Source organism: Hemitrygon akajei, chromosome 9 (assembly GCF_048418815.1).
Source record: "Hemitrygon akajei chromosome 9, sHemAka1.3, whole genome shotgun sequence".
In the NCBI taxonomy this organism is placed as follows: domain Eukaryota; kingdom Metazoa; phylum Chordata; class Chondrichthyes; order Myliobatiformes; family Dasyatidae; genus Hemitrygon; species Hemitrygon akajei.
The window spans coordinates 20,128,345-20,142,806 of NC_133132.1; the positions used below are offsets into that span (position 1 = coordinate 20,128,345).

General features: G+C 42.7%; 1 protein-coding gene across 5 annotated transcripts in view; it reads left to right on the forward strand.

The window, feature by feature from the left end:
• Nucleotides 1-14,462, forward strand: part of specc1la (sperm antigen with calponin homology and coiled-coil domains 1-like a) — a 257,566-nt gene that overhangs the window by 169,655 nt on the left and 73,449 nt on the right. For 3 of the 5 annotated variants that reach the window (XM_073055575.1, XM_073055574.1, XM_073055577.1), the window contains one exon: nt 6,763-6,852. In XM_073055575.1, the coding sequence (XP_072911676.1) occupies nt 6,763-6,852 (90 nt within the window). The remainder of the gene's footprint in view (nt 1-6,762; nt 6,853-14,462) is intronic. The other 2 variants (XM_073055576.1, XM_073055578.1) reach the window with 1 other exon arrangement.

Genomic DNA, 14,462 nt, shown 5'->3' on the forward strand with positions numbered 1-14,462 from the left:
GCCTCTGCACCCGAGAAGATATAGGAGGCAGTCCAAGAGAGATTCACCAGGCTAATTCCAGGAATGAGAAGGTTGTCCTATCCGGAGAGACAAAACAGATTGTGTCTGTATTCTTGAAGTTTAGAAGAATGAGTGGTGATCTTGTTGGAACATAGGATCCTAACATTGTGACAGGGTAATTGTTAAGATGGTTCAAGGATCAAGAATCAACTTTTCATGAGTAAGAGCCTTTACGAGGATGAGGAGACTGCTTTAAAGGAGTCTTCTAAAGATTTCTTCTAAAACGGAGTTTCTGGAATCGTGAGCTTTAGAGAGTTGTGGGGCCTAAAGGATTATTTAAAGGTAGATAGTTTTGAAATAGTGAAGAATTGAGGGCTAAGGGGAACTAGAATAGGTGCTGTCAGACCCCTGGGGTCGATCAGATATGATCACTTTAATAGGAGGTGCCAGGCTTACTCCTGGTCCTGTTGTGTTCTTGAGGCATCATGTACTTCTGCAATTCCTTTTGCCACTTTTCTGCTGAAATGGTTAGAGCATCTGCAACTTTTTTCAGGCTTTCCACTGTCAATCACAGATGTAACAATGCATCATCTGCAGCTTTTCTAATGCTTCCGGCAATTAAATCTGTCATGAACACGAGCAACTATGAAAGCACGGGATTCTACTGGTCAAAGCACACACTTAGATCGGTAAAGTTTGTGACCAGCCTGCCATATGGGATCATGTCAGAAATCTACTGGATATGGACAGATCAGTGCACTCTTCTTATCAAATCTCTTGTTAGTTTCTGACAGAATTCAGTCGTTAGGTCAGACATGAGAGTTCTCTCACCTGATAAATGTTAACCTTGCCTTTTATGCTCATCTCATCCATTTTGTTTATGGAGCTACGTCCACGGGCTGCATTAAGTCCTTGTTTGCTGCTGACTTACTGTGTGCATATCATTGCAGTCCTATAGCCCGAAAACGGGCCCTTCAGCCCAATCGGTCCATGCACACCAAGATTTTAATCTCAGCTAGTCCCATTTGCCTGCATTTGGCCCATATGCTTCCATATCCATGTACGTGTCCAAGTATTTTTTAAATATTGTTTTAAAAAAAACTGCCATATGGGATCTTCCTCTGGTAGTTTATTGCACAGTGACAGCCCTCTCTCCTCTTACCTTAAATCAATGTCCTTAGTTCTGGATTTCCCCAACCCTGGGAAAAAGGCTGTGTGCATATTTCCTTCATGATTTTATATATCTCAAAAGATGACCCCACATTTTCCTATGCCCAAGTGGGAAAAAAACGATCCAAACCCTTCAACCTCTCCATATAAATCAGCCCTCAAGTCATGGCAACATCCTGTGTTACCACATACGCAGTAAATTTGCATTGTGCTCTTCACAGTTTAATGACATCTTGCCTAGAGCAGAACAACCAGAACTGAACACAATATTCCAAAAGTGGACACGTGAGCAGCTTGTCAACTGCAACATAACATAGCAGCCTCTGTGCTCCTGACTGATGAAGGCCAGCGTGCCAAAAGCTCTTTGCACTTCTCTGTCCACCTGTGATACCACTTTCGCTCTGTTCTACAACACTCTCAGGACGCTGCAGTTCAGTGAAAATGTTGTACCCTCATTTGTTTTCCCATAATGCAACAGCTCATATTTATCCAGAATACGCTCCAATGGCCATTGTTTAGCTGGCTGAGCAACATCCCCCTATAAATCCTGATAATCATCTTCACTGTCAATGACACCATCTTTTATGGCCATCTGCAAACTTACAAACCACCTCCTTGCCCTGTAGCACCACAGAAGAGGCAGGGAGATGATGACTGACCACCAGGAAGAGCAGTAAGCCAACAGTGTGGATGACACCAAAATTGGCCGTATAGAGGATAGTGAAGAGCGTTCTCCAGTAGAAACAGGGACATCTAGCAGCAGATAGGGAGACAGATTCTGTGAAGGTGTAATAATAACAGAGTTGTCCTAGTGGGAGATTTTAATTTCCCAAATATTGCTTGCATCTTCCTAGAGCGAGGGGTTTAGATAGGGTGCAATTTGTTAGGTGTGTTCAGGAAGGTTTCCTGACACAATATGTAGATAATGCTACAAGAGGAGAGGCTGCACTTGATCTGGTATTGGGAAATGAACCTGGTCAAGTGTCAGATCTCTCAGTGGGAGAGCATTTTGGAGATGGTGATCACAATTCTATCTCCTTTACCATAGCACTGGAGAGGGATAGGAACAGGCAAGTTAGGAAAGCGTTTAATTGGAGTAAGGGGAAATATGAAACTCTCAGGCAGGAATTTGGAAGCATAAATTGGGAACAGATGTTTTCAGGGAAATGTATGGAAGAAATGTGGCAAATGTTAAGGGATATTTGCGTAACGGTCTGCATAGGTACGTTCCAATGAGACGGAAAGGATGATAGGGTACAGGAACCATGGTGTACAAAGGCTGTTGTAAATCTAGTCAAGAAGAAAAGAAAAGCTTACGAAAGGTTCAAAAGGCTAGGTAATGACAGAGATCTAGAAAGATGTGAAAGGATAGGACCAATCAAGTGTGACAGTGAAAAAATGTGATTGGAGCTGGAGGAGATAGCAGAGGTACTTAGGACATTCCAATGAGACAGGGAAGTTATGGTAGGAGACAGGAACCGTGGTGTACAAAGGCTGTAATAAATCTAGTCAAGAAGAAAAGAAATGCTTACAAAAGGTTCAGAGAGCTAGGTAATGTTAGAGATCTAGAAGATTATAAGGCTGACTGGAAGGAGCTTAAGAAGGAAATTAGGAGAGCCAGAAGGGGCCATGAGAAGACCTTGGCGGGCAGGATTAAGGAAAACCCCAAGGCATTCTACGTATGTGAAGAGCAAGAGGATAAGATGTGAAAGAATAGGACCTATCAAGTATGACAGTGGGAAAGTGTGTCTGGAACCGGAGGAAATAGCAGAGGTACTTAATGAATACTTTGCTTCAGTATTCACTACGGAAAAGGATCTTGGCGATTGTAGTGATGACTTGCAGCAGATTGAAAAGCTTGAGCATATTGACATTAAGAAAGAGGATGGGCTGGAGCTTTTGGAAAGCATCAAGTTGGATAAGTCACCGGGACCAGATGCGATGTACCCTACTCTGGCAGGCTAAGGAGGAGATTGCTGAGCCTGTGGCGATGATCTTTGCATCATCAATCGGGATGGGAGAGGTTCCAAAGGATTGGAGGGTTGCAGGTGTTGTTCCCTTATTCAAGAAAGGGAGTAGAGATAGCCCAGGAAATTATAGACCAATGAGTCTTTCTTCAGTGGTTGATAAGTTGATGGAGAAGATCCTGAGAGGCAGGATTTATGACCATTTGGAGAGGCATAATATAATTGGGAATAGTCAGCATGGCTTTGTCAAAGGCAGGTCGTGCCTTATGAGCCTAATTGAATTTTTTGAAGATGTGACTAAACACATTGATGAAGGAAGAGCAGTAGATGTAGTGTATATGGATTTCAGCAAGGCATTTGATAAGTTACCCCATGCAAGGCTTATTGAGAAAGTAAGGAGGCATGGGATCCAAGGAGACATTGCTTTGTGGATACAGAATTGCCTTGCCCACAGAAGGCAAAGAGTGGTTGTAGATGGGTCATATTCTGCATGGAGGCCGGTGACCAGTGGTGTGCCTCAGTGATCTGTTCTGAGACCCCTACACTTTGTGATTTTTATAAATGACCTAGATGAGGAAGTGGAGGGATGGATTTGTAAAATTGCTGATGACACAAAGGTTGGTGGTGTTGTGGATAGTGTGGAGAGCTGTCAGAGGTTACAGCAAAACTGGGCTGAGAAGTGGCAGATGGAGTTCAACCCAGATAAGTGTGAGGTAGTTCATTTTGGTAGGTCAAATACGATGGCAGAATATAGTATTAATGGTAAGGCTCTTGGCAGTGTGGAGGATCAGAGGGATCTTAGGGTCTGAGTCCATAGAAACATTTAAAGCTGCTGCTCAGGCTGACTGTGGTTATACGGCCTTCATCAACTGTGGGATTGAGTTTAAGAGCCGAGAAGAAATGTTACAGCTTTTTAGGACCCTGGTCAAGACCCCATTTGGAGTACTGTGCTCAGTTCTGGTCACCTCACTACAGGAAGGATGTGGAATCTGTAGAAAGGGTGCAGATGAGATTTACAAGGATGTTGCCTGGATTGGGGAGCATGCCTTATGAGAATAGGTTGAGTGAACTCGGCCTTTTCTCCTAGGAGCGACAGAGGATGAGAGGTGACCTGATAGAGGTGTATAAGATGATGAGAGGCATTGATCAGGTGGATAGTCAGAGGCTTCTTCCCAGGGCTGAAATGGTTGTCACAAGAGGGCTCAGGTTTATGGTGCTGGGGAGTAGGTACAGAGGAGACGTTGGGGAGAAGTTTTTTACACAGAGAGTTGTGAGTGTATGGAATGGGCTGATGGCGACAGTGGTGGAAGCAGATAGAGAGCTATGGGTAACCCGAGGTAATTTCTAAAGTAAGTATGTGTTCGGCATAGCATTGTGGGCCAAAGGGCCTGTATTATGCTGTAGGTTTTCTATGTTTCTATGTATATATCAGCATACTATTCTGAGATTAATTTTCTTGCAGACATTTACAGGAAAATAAATAAATGCAATAGAATTTATGAATTTATTAGAATAGACCAAGACTAACAAACAACCAGTGTGCAAAAGAAGGTAAAATATGCAAATTTAAATAAATAACGCTGAGGGCTCGAGTTGTAGAGTCCTTGAATGTGATTCAAAGGTTACCGCAGGATCTAGGTCAAATGGCAGAAAAAGTTTAACTCACAAATACAAGATGTTGCATCTTATTCAGTTAAACCATGGCAGGACTTGCGCAGTAAATGACCAGGCCCAAGTGTCTATTATAGAACAGAGAGCTAAGGGTACAACTGCATAGTTCTCTGGATAGATGGATGAAGAAATTGTTGGAGCAACTTTAAATTCCTAGATGTTATTATTTCAGAGTACCTGTCCTGGGCCCAGCACATAAATGCGGTTATGAAGGAAGCTCAGCAGTGCCTCTACTTCCTTAGGAGATTTGGCATGACATCTAAAACTTTTGACACACTTCTATAGATGTGTAGTGGAGAGTATATTGACTGGTCTCATGGCTGCCTGGTATGGATACTCCGATATCCTCGAACGGAATAGTCTACAAAAAGTAGTAAATTTAGCCCACTATAAGGAAAGCCCTCCCTATCATTGAGTAAATCTACACAAAGCATTGCCACAGGAAAGCAGCATCCATTATCAGGGATCCCCACCCACCCAGGACATACTCTCTTTTCACTGGTGCCATCAGGAAGAAGTTGCAAGAGCCTCAGGGCTCACATCACCTGGTTCAGGAATAGTTATTACCCCTCAACCAAAGGGGATAACTTTTCTTGCCCCATCATTGAAATGTTCCCACAGCCAACAGTCTCGCTCTCAAAGAACCTTCATCTCATGTTCTCAATGGTTATTGCTTATATAAAGTTTTTTTTTTGTATTTGTAAGTTTGTTGTCTTCTGCAATCTGGTTGAATGCCCTATTTGGGCAGTCTTTTATTGATTCTGTTATGGTTATTATTCTATATATTTATTGAGTATGCCCACAAGAAAATGGATCTCGGGGCTGTATATGGTGACATTTAATATAATTTACTTTGAACTCTTGTCTTCTTTGGTCAGTTTATTGAGTACAAGGGATGGCATGTCAAGTTCCAGCAGTACAAGACACTCGTGAAACCGCACAGTTCTGGTTACCCAGCTACAGGCTTGGAGTTATGAGCAGATAGTGGGTAGGCTGGAGACTTTCCCCATGGAACATAGAGGCTGCGGGGTGACCTTAGAAAGGTTTATGAAATCAAGAGGGCAAAAAATAAGGCAACTAGTCAGTCATTTTCCTGTGATAGGGGAGTTCAAACTAGAAGGCATAGGTTTAATCTGAGAGGAGCAAAATTTAAAGAGGATCACACAGAGCTGTATGTATATAACAAGCTGCCAGAGGAAGTGATAGAGAGGTACAGTTTTGACCAGTACCTTGACAGGAAAGGTTTAGACTTTAAAGCAGGGGTTCCCAATCTTTTTTTATGCCATGGACCAATACCATTAAGCAAGGGGTCCATGTACCCTGCAGCAAATGGGACTCACACAATTAGGCTACTTGGTTAGCATGGAACAGTTGGGCTCAACTATAACTCAATAAGATCTTTCTTTGCATTGGTACTAATTACAAAAGTGAAAAAGAGAAATGACGGTCCTGCAACATGAATTTAGAGAGTGACCTGGGCACCTGTATTTTATCAATGCCTTGTATACTGCAGAGTGAGCAGTATCAACCCTTCCTGTTTCTTGTTTTGACTTCACTCTGCAGGTTTCTGTTACATATAGGTTTACAGAAATGCTGATTGCCCTTCCCCTTACACTTCCCAACCCCCTTCCTTCCCTTCCCCACTCTCTCCACCTCTCCCTTCCCTACTGCTCCCACCTCTCCTTTCTCTACCACTCCCACATCTCCCTTCCCCAAACTTCCTCCCCTCTCCCTTTTCCACCCCTCCTCCCCGGTCCCCACCTCTCCTTTTCTACTTTTCCCCATCCTTCCTACCTCTCCCACACCTTCTGCTCCCAACCCCCCTTCTCCAAAATAGACACAATTATTGGGACAAAAAAGATAAACCTTTAATTATGTTGCAGTTCTGTTTCTTGCTGAATTTAGTCTGATTCCATTGGCCTTCTCAATTCATTGTTGTCTGTTTGCTCTGTAGCAGATCACTTACTGAGGTCTTCCTCTACAAATCGATCACCAGCGTCTTTACAGAGAGTTCAGGCCATTGACTCTGCAAAGTCCATATCTGGTGAGTTCAGAAGAGCTTGATAAGCCACTACTGTTTCTGCATAATCATACTGCCATGTGGAAACTTAGCTCTGCATTACAGAAGGTACTAAGATGAAATGACAGAAAATGTGCTTTAGAGTGGAGACAACCACATTTCCTGTTTAACGTCCTTTCTGCTGTTCATTTAAAAAATATATTTTCTCAGTCTCAAACCCCTCACTAAAGCAAAGTATCAAAATCTTTCACCATATAAAATTGTGGAGCTCTCTGCAGCATATTTTGTATGGTTTACTTTTAATTGTTGAACACACTGATTACAAGCGGGAGCAGCCACTTAGCCCCACAAGCCTGCTCCACTCTTTAATAAAGTCACGACTGATACAAATGTGACTCAGCTCTTTCTTTCCTGTGTACTTCAGGTAACTTTTTATCCCATCACCCCAACTCCTTGTTCAAGAAAAATCTTTCAGCTTCTGTCTATGAATAACCACTTTACTTTCCCTGCCAATTAAGGAAAAGAATTCCAAAGGTTATTAAGTGAAAAATAAAATTGCCTCACCTGACTTAAAGACAATCCTTAACTCTTAGAACAGTGACTCTTAATTTTTACTTCCCCCCCCAAGAGGAAACCTCCTCTCCACAACTCACTATCAGTAAGCTCCAGCAAACACAAACATATCCTGTCAAACTGTAGACCAAGTCATCACCGAATTATGCTTTGGCCCACAGAGTCTGCACTGATCATCAAGCATCCATTTAAAATAAACTAGTCCTAATTCATTTTATTCTCCCTTCCCCAGCTCTAACCCCTCCCTCTGATCTACCCCTCACTTACATACTAGGGACAGTTGACAGTAGCCAATCCAAATGTCTCTGAGATGTGGCAGGAACAGGAGCAACTGGGGAAACCCATGCAAACAGGGGCATGGGAAGAAGAGACAAGCTTCACACACACAGGTCAGGATCGAGCTTGAACCTGTTAGGCAGTAACTCTGAGCTGCCCCACTTTGCTGCTCTCTTCTTCGCAAGAAAACTTTGATATCCACTCAAGTTGCAGTGCATTTACTTCCATCCATAGCTACGTAATTGAAGAATGACTCCCTATTCCGTTCTACTGGCAATAAAATCTAACATTCTATAACAGTACTGATGCTGGGAGTCAGTTTATTATCCTCGGCATGCATTGTGAAATTTGTTAACTTACTGCAGTTCAATGCAATACATGATGTAAAATTAAATAAATTACAGTATCTGCATATTGAATAGATTAAAAATGTCGCAAAAACAGAAACAATATATATTTAAAAAGTGAGGTAGTATTCATGGGTTCAATGTTCATTTAGGAATCGGATGACAGAGGGAAAGAAGCTGTTCCTGAATCGCTGAGTGTATGCCTTCAGGCTTCTGTACCTCCTGCCTGATGGTAACAGTGAGAAAAGGTCATTCCCCGGGTGCTGGGGATCCGTAATTAATAGTGGACGCTGCCTTTCTGAGACACTGCTCCTTGCAGGTGTCCCTGAGGGTAGCACCCAAGATGGAGCCGACTAAATTCATAGCCCTCTTCAGCTTCTGTGCAGTAGCCCCCTCCTCCCCACCAGACAGTGATGCAGCCTGTCAGAATGCTCTCCATGGTATATCTATAGAAGTTTTTGTTGGCATACCAGATCTCTTCAAACTCCTAATGAAGTATAGTCATTGTCTTGCCTTCTTTAGAGTTGCATCAATATGTAGAGACTAGGTAAGGTGCTCGGATATCTCGATACCCAGGAACTTGAAAGTGGCCACTCTCTGCACTTCTGATCGTCTGTGAGGATTGGTAGGTGTTCCGCATCACTGCGGGAAGCAAGGGGAGAGGTTGCTGCTCTTTGGCGATTATCTTTGCTTCCGCATTAGCCATAGAAGTAGTACCTGGATGATTGGAGGTTCTTTTGTTCAGGCAAGGGAATAGGGATGATTATAGACCAGTAAACCTTTCTTAAGTGGTGGGCAAATTATTGGAGAATTCTTAGAGACAGGATTTATGAGTACATGGAGAAGCATAGTCTGATTAGCGATGGTATGCCTTTGTGGGGGGTGGTAGGTCATGACTCACAAACCTGATTGAAGTCTTTAGGGATGTGACAAAACACAGTGATAAAAGTAGAGCAGTGGATATGGTGTATATGGCTTTTAGTAAGGCATGTGATAGGGATCCTTATGACAGGCTCATTCAGATAGTCAAAAAGCATAGCATCCCAGGAAAGAAACTTGGCAGAACATTTAGTGGAGACAAATGTTGGTAAGATCTCAGACAACGTCAGGAACTAAGAGGTTGAGCATGGTGCAACTAGTCCGCCACAACAGACAGGATCTCCCGGTTGCCACTCACTTCAACTCTCCTTCACATTCCCATTCAGATATGTCCATACATGGCCTCCTCTACTGCCATGATGAGGCCAAACTGCGGTTGGAGGAACAACACCTCATATACCGTCTGGGCAGTATCCAGCCCCTTGGTATGAACATCGAGTTCTCCAACTTCTGGTAATTCCCTCCCTCTCCCTTCCCCTATCCCACCTTCACTCTCTCTCCTCTTCTAGCTGCCTATCACCTCTCTCATGACTCTGCCTTCTTCTACTACCCATAGTGCTTTCCCCTTAGATTCCTTCTTCACTTCTCCTGCCTATCCCCTCCCTGCTTCCCTTCCCCCACCCCTTGATATTTCCTCTGATTGGTTTTCCACCCTCCCCCCACCTTCTTTATAGGGCCCCTGCTCCCTCCTTCTTTAGTCCTGACGAAGGGTCTCAACTCGAAACGTTGACTGCCCCTTTCAACGGATGCTGCCCGACCTGCTGAGTTCATCCAGCTTTTTTGTACGTCATGATCAGCCCTGGGAAAAAGCCTCTGACTATCCACACAATCAATGCCTCTCAAATGTGTGAAATAATTCATTTTAGAAGGTCGAATTTGAAGTCAGTATACAGGACTAATGGCAGGATTCTTGGCAGTGTGGAAGAAGAAAAAGATCAGAGGGTCCATGTTCTTAAATCACTCAATGGTGTCATGCAAGTTGGTAGGGTTGTTAAGAAGGCATAAGATGTGTTGGTGTTCATTAGTCATGGGGTTGAGTTCAAAAGCCACAAGGTAATGTTGCAGCTGTATAAAACTTCACTTAGACTACACTTGGGATATTGTCACCTCATTATAAAAGGGGTATGTAAGTTTTGGAGAGGGTGCAGAAGAGCTTCACCAGGATGCTGCCTGGACTGAAGGGCGTGTCTTAAGAAGATCGGCTGAGCGAGCTCAGAATTTTCTCTTTGAAGCAAAGGAGGGTGAGAGGTGACCTGATAGAGGTGTACAGGATAATGAGAGGCATTCATAAAGTGAATAGCCACGGACTTTCTCCTAGGGCAGAAAGGGCTAATACAAGGGGGCATAATTTTCTTTCCTTTCCAATATTTTTATTAGTTTCTACATAGAAGAATACAGAGTACAAGAAAGTGTATATAAAAGGTCAAAAAGATTTTTAAAACTACCATTTACACTATATCTGTTCATAATAACAATTACTTTACCCCATATTCATACAAGTTAATTAATAGTTATATTGAACTATACTAATTTATTATAAAATAAGAATCTAACCCCTACCGAGACCGAAGCTGTTCATTAAGGAGAAAAGAAGGTAAGATACCTTCTCATAGAACCATAGACCATTACAGCACAGAAACAGGCCTTTTGGCCCTTCTTGGCTGTGCCGAACCATTTTTCTGCCTAGTCCCACTGATCTGCACCTGGACCATATCCCTCCAAACCCCTCTCATCCATATGCCTGTCCAAGTTTTTCTTAAATGTTAAAAGTGAGCCCGCATTTACCACTTCATCTGGCAGCTCATTCCACACTCCCACCACTCTCTGCGTACAGAAGCCCACCCCCCCTAATATAATCATATAACAATTACAGCAAGGAAACAGGCCATCTTGGCCCTTCTAGTCTGTGCCGAACGCTTACTTTCACCTAGTCCCACTGACCTGCACTCAGCCCATAACCCTCCATTCCTTTCCTGTCCATATACCTATCCAATTTTACTTTAAATGACAATACCGAACCTGCCTCTACCACTTCTACTGGAAGCTCATTCCACACAGCTACCACTCTCTGAGTAAAGAAATCCCCCTCAAGTTACCCTTAAACTTTTGACCCCTAACTCTCAAATCATGTCCTCTTGTCTGAATCTCCCCTACTCTCAATGGAAAAAGCCTATCCACGTCAACTCTATCTATCCCCCTCATAATTTTAAATACCTCTATCAAGTCCCCCCTCAATCTTCTACGCTCCAAAGAATAAAGACCTAACTTGTTCAGCCTTTCCCTGTAACTTAGGTGCTGAAACCCAGGTAACATTCTAGTAAATCTTCTCTGTACCCTCTCTCTATTTTGTTGATATCTTTCCTATAATTCAGTGACTAGAACTGTACACAATACTCCAAATTCAGCCTTACCAATGCCTTGTACAATTTTAACATTACATCCCAACTCCTATACTCAATGCTCTGATTTATAAAGGCCAGCATACCAAAAGCTTTCTTCACCACCCTATCCACATGAGATTCCATTTATCTCATTCCACATGAGATAAATGTTCCCTTTAAACTTTTCCCCTTTTACCCTTAACCCATCTCCTCTGGTTTTTTCTCCCCTAGCCTCAGTGGAAAAAGCCTGCTTGCATTCACTCTATCTCTACCCATCATAATTTTATATACCTCTATCAAGTCTCCCCTCATTCTCCTATGCTCCAGGGAATAAAGTCATAACCTATTCAACCTTTCTCTGTAACTCAGTTTCTCAAGTCCCAGCAACATCCTTGTAAACCTTCTCTGCACTCTTTCAACCTTATTAATATCCTTCCTGTAATTTGGTGACTAAAACTGCACACAATACTCCAAATTCATATAAATAAAAATTAATAATAGCCAACATCTGAGTTTAAACAACAAGTTGAAGTTTTTGAAAATAGTTCAGAAAAGGTTCCCACAATGTTTGAAAGTCTTGATGAGATTCAGAAATTGAACAACGAATCTTCTCTATATCTAAACATGACATAATGTCGCATAACCATTGAGCATGAGTAGGAAGAAAAACATCTTTCCATTTAAAGAAAAGCCTCCTCCTAGCTGTAAGAGAGCTAAAGGACAAAATATGTAAATCAGGTGTCTTCAACTTAATATCTTGTCCTGCCACAATACCAAACAGGGCTGTCAGAGGGTTAGGCTTAAAAATAACTTTAAAAAGTAAGGAAAAAGTTTGAAAAACTTCCTTCCAATATTTTTTAAGATTCAGGCAAGTCCAAAACATATGAATTAATGAAGCTTCTCCATGATTACATCCGTCACAGTAGGGAGATATATCGGAATAAAAACGAGATAGCTAATCCTTAGTCATATGAACTCTATGTACCACCTTGAATTGTATGAGGGAATGACGAGCACATGGCGATGAAATATTAACCAGTTTAAACATTTCATTCCAAGCTTCCTCAGATATTGATGTCTGTAAATCTTGTTCCCAGAGATTCTTAATTTTGTCTGAAGGAACATTCCAGTAACATACCATAAATCTTAGATACTGAACCATTATGAAAACGTATCAAACTAAAAATTACGTCTAGTAAGTTCTTATCTGAGCTTATAGGGAATGTACATAATAGAGATCTTAAAAAGTCTCTGATTTGTAATTATCTAAAAAACTGAGTTTTGGGTAAACAATGTTTAGCTGACAATTGCTCAAAGGAGGCATAATTTTACGGTGATTGGAGGAAAATTATAGCGATTGATATCAGAGATAAGTTCTTTTCAGAGAGATGGTGGGTGCCTGAAATGCCTCCAGTGTGGTGTTAGAAACAGGAACATTAAAAAAATTTCTAGATAGGCACACGGATGAGAGAAAAATTAAAGTCCATGTGTAAGGGACCTGTTAGATTGATCTTAGAGTAGGTTAATACAGTGGCACAACATTGTGGGCCAAAGAGCCTGTAGTGTGTTATTTTGTATGTAGATTGGACAGTTTCACATTTTTTTAACTTTGCCAGATCTTTTCCCATTCATCTCATTTACTTACCTCACTTTGTAACTTCCTTATATGCTCTTTACAGCTTAATTTTCTATACCTATGTTTTGTCAACCATTTTTGCACCTCCATCTTAGTCATGTTCAGCTCCAGCACAATTCCTGTGGCATGGCACTCTACATTCTGCCAAACAGCAACAGACCCACTGAAGCCAACACTCTGTTTTATGTGATCCAGCTGATCATGTTCAGCTCCAGCACAATTCCTGTGGCATGGCACTCTACATTCTGCCAAACAGCAACAGACCCACTGAGGCCAACACTCTGTTTTATGTGATCCAGCTGATCATGTTCAGCTCCAGCACAATTCCTGTGGCATGGCACTTTACATTCTGCCAAACAGCAACAGACCCACTGAGGCCAACACTCTGTTTTATGTGATCCAGCTGATCATGTTCAGCTCCAGCACAATTCCTGTGGCATGGCACTCTACATTCTGCCAAACAGCAACAGACCCACTGAGGCCAACACTCTGTTTTATGTGATCCAGCTGATCATGTTCAGCTCCAGCACAATTCCTGTGGCAGGGCACTCTACATTCTGCCAAACAGCAACAGACCCACTGAGGCCAACACTCTGTTTTATGTGATCCAGCTGATCATGTTCAGCTCCAGCACAATTCCTGTGGCATGGCACTCTACATTCTGCCAAACAGCAACAGACCCACTGAGGCCAACACTCTGTTTTATGTGATCCAGCTGATCATGTTCAGCTCCAGCACGACTCCTGTGGCATGGCACTCTACATTCTGCCAAACAGCAACAGACCCACTGAGGCCAACACTCTGTTTTATGTGATCCAGCTGATCATGTTCAGCTCCAGCACGACTCCTGTGGCATGGCACTCTACATTCTGCCAAACAGCAACAGACCCACTGAAGCCAACACTCTGTTTTATGTGATCCAGCTGATCATGTTCAGCTCCAGCACAATTCCTGTGGCATGGCACTCTACATTCTGCCAAACAGCAACAGACCCACTGAAGCCAACACTCTGTTTTATGTGATCCAGCTGATCATGTTCAGCTCCAGCACAATTCCTGTGGCATGGCACTCTACATTCTGCCAAACAGCAACAGACCCACTGAAGCCAACACTCTGTTTTATGTGATCCAGCTGATCATGTTCAGCTCCAGCACAATTCCTGTGGCATGGCACTCTACATTCTGCCAAACAGCAACAGACCCACTGAAGCCAACACTCTGTTTTATGTGATCCAGCTGATCATGTTCAGCTCCAGCACAATTCCTGTGGCATGGCACTCTACATTCTGCCAAACAGCAACAGACCCACTGAGGCCAACACTCTGTTTTATGTGATCCAGCTGATCATGTTCAGCTCCAGCACAATTCCTGTGGCACGGCACTCTACATTCTGCCAAACAGCAACAGACCCACTGAAGCCAACACTCTGTTTTATGTGATCCAGCTGATCATGTTCAGCTCCAGCACAATTCCTGTGGCATGGCACTCTACATTCTGCCAAACAGCAACAGACCCACTGAGGCCAACACTCTGTTTTATGTGA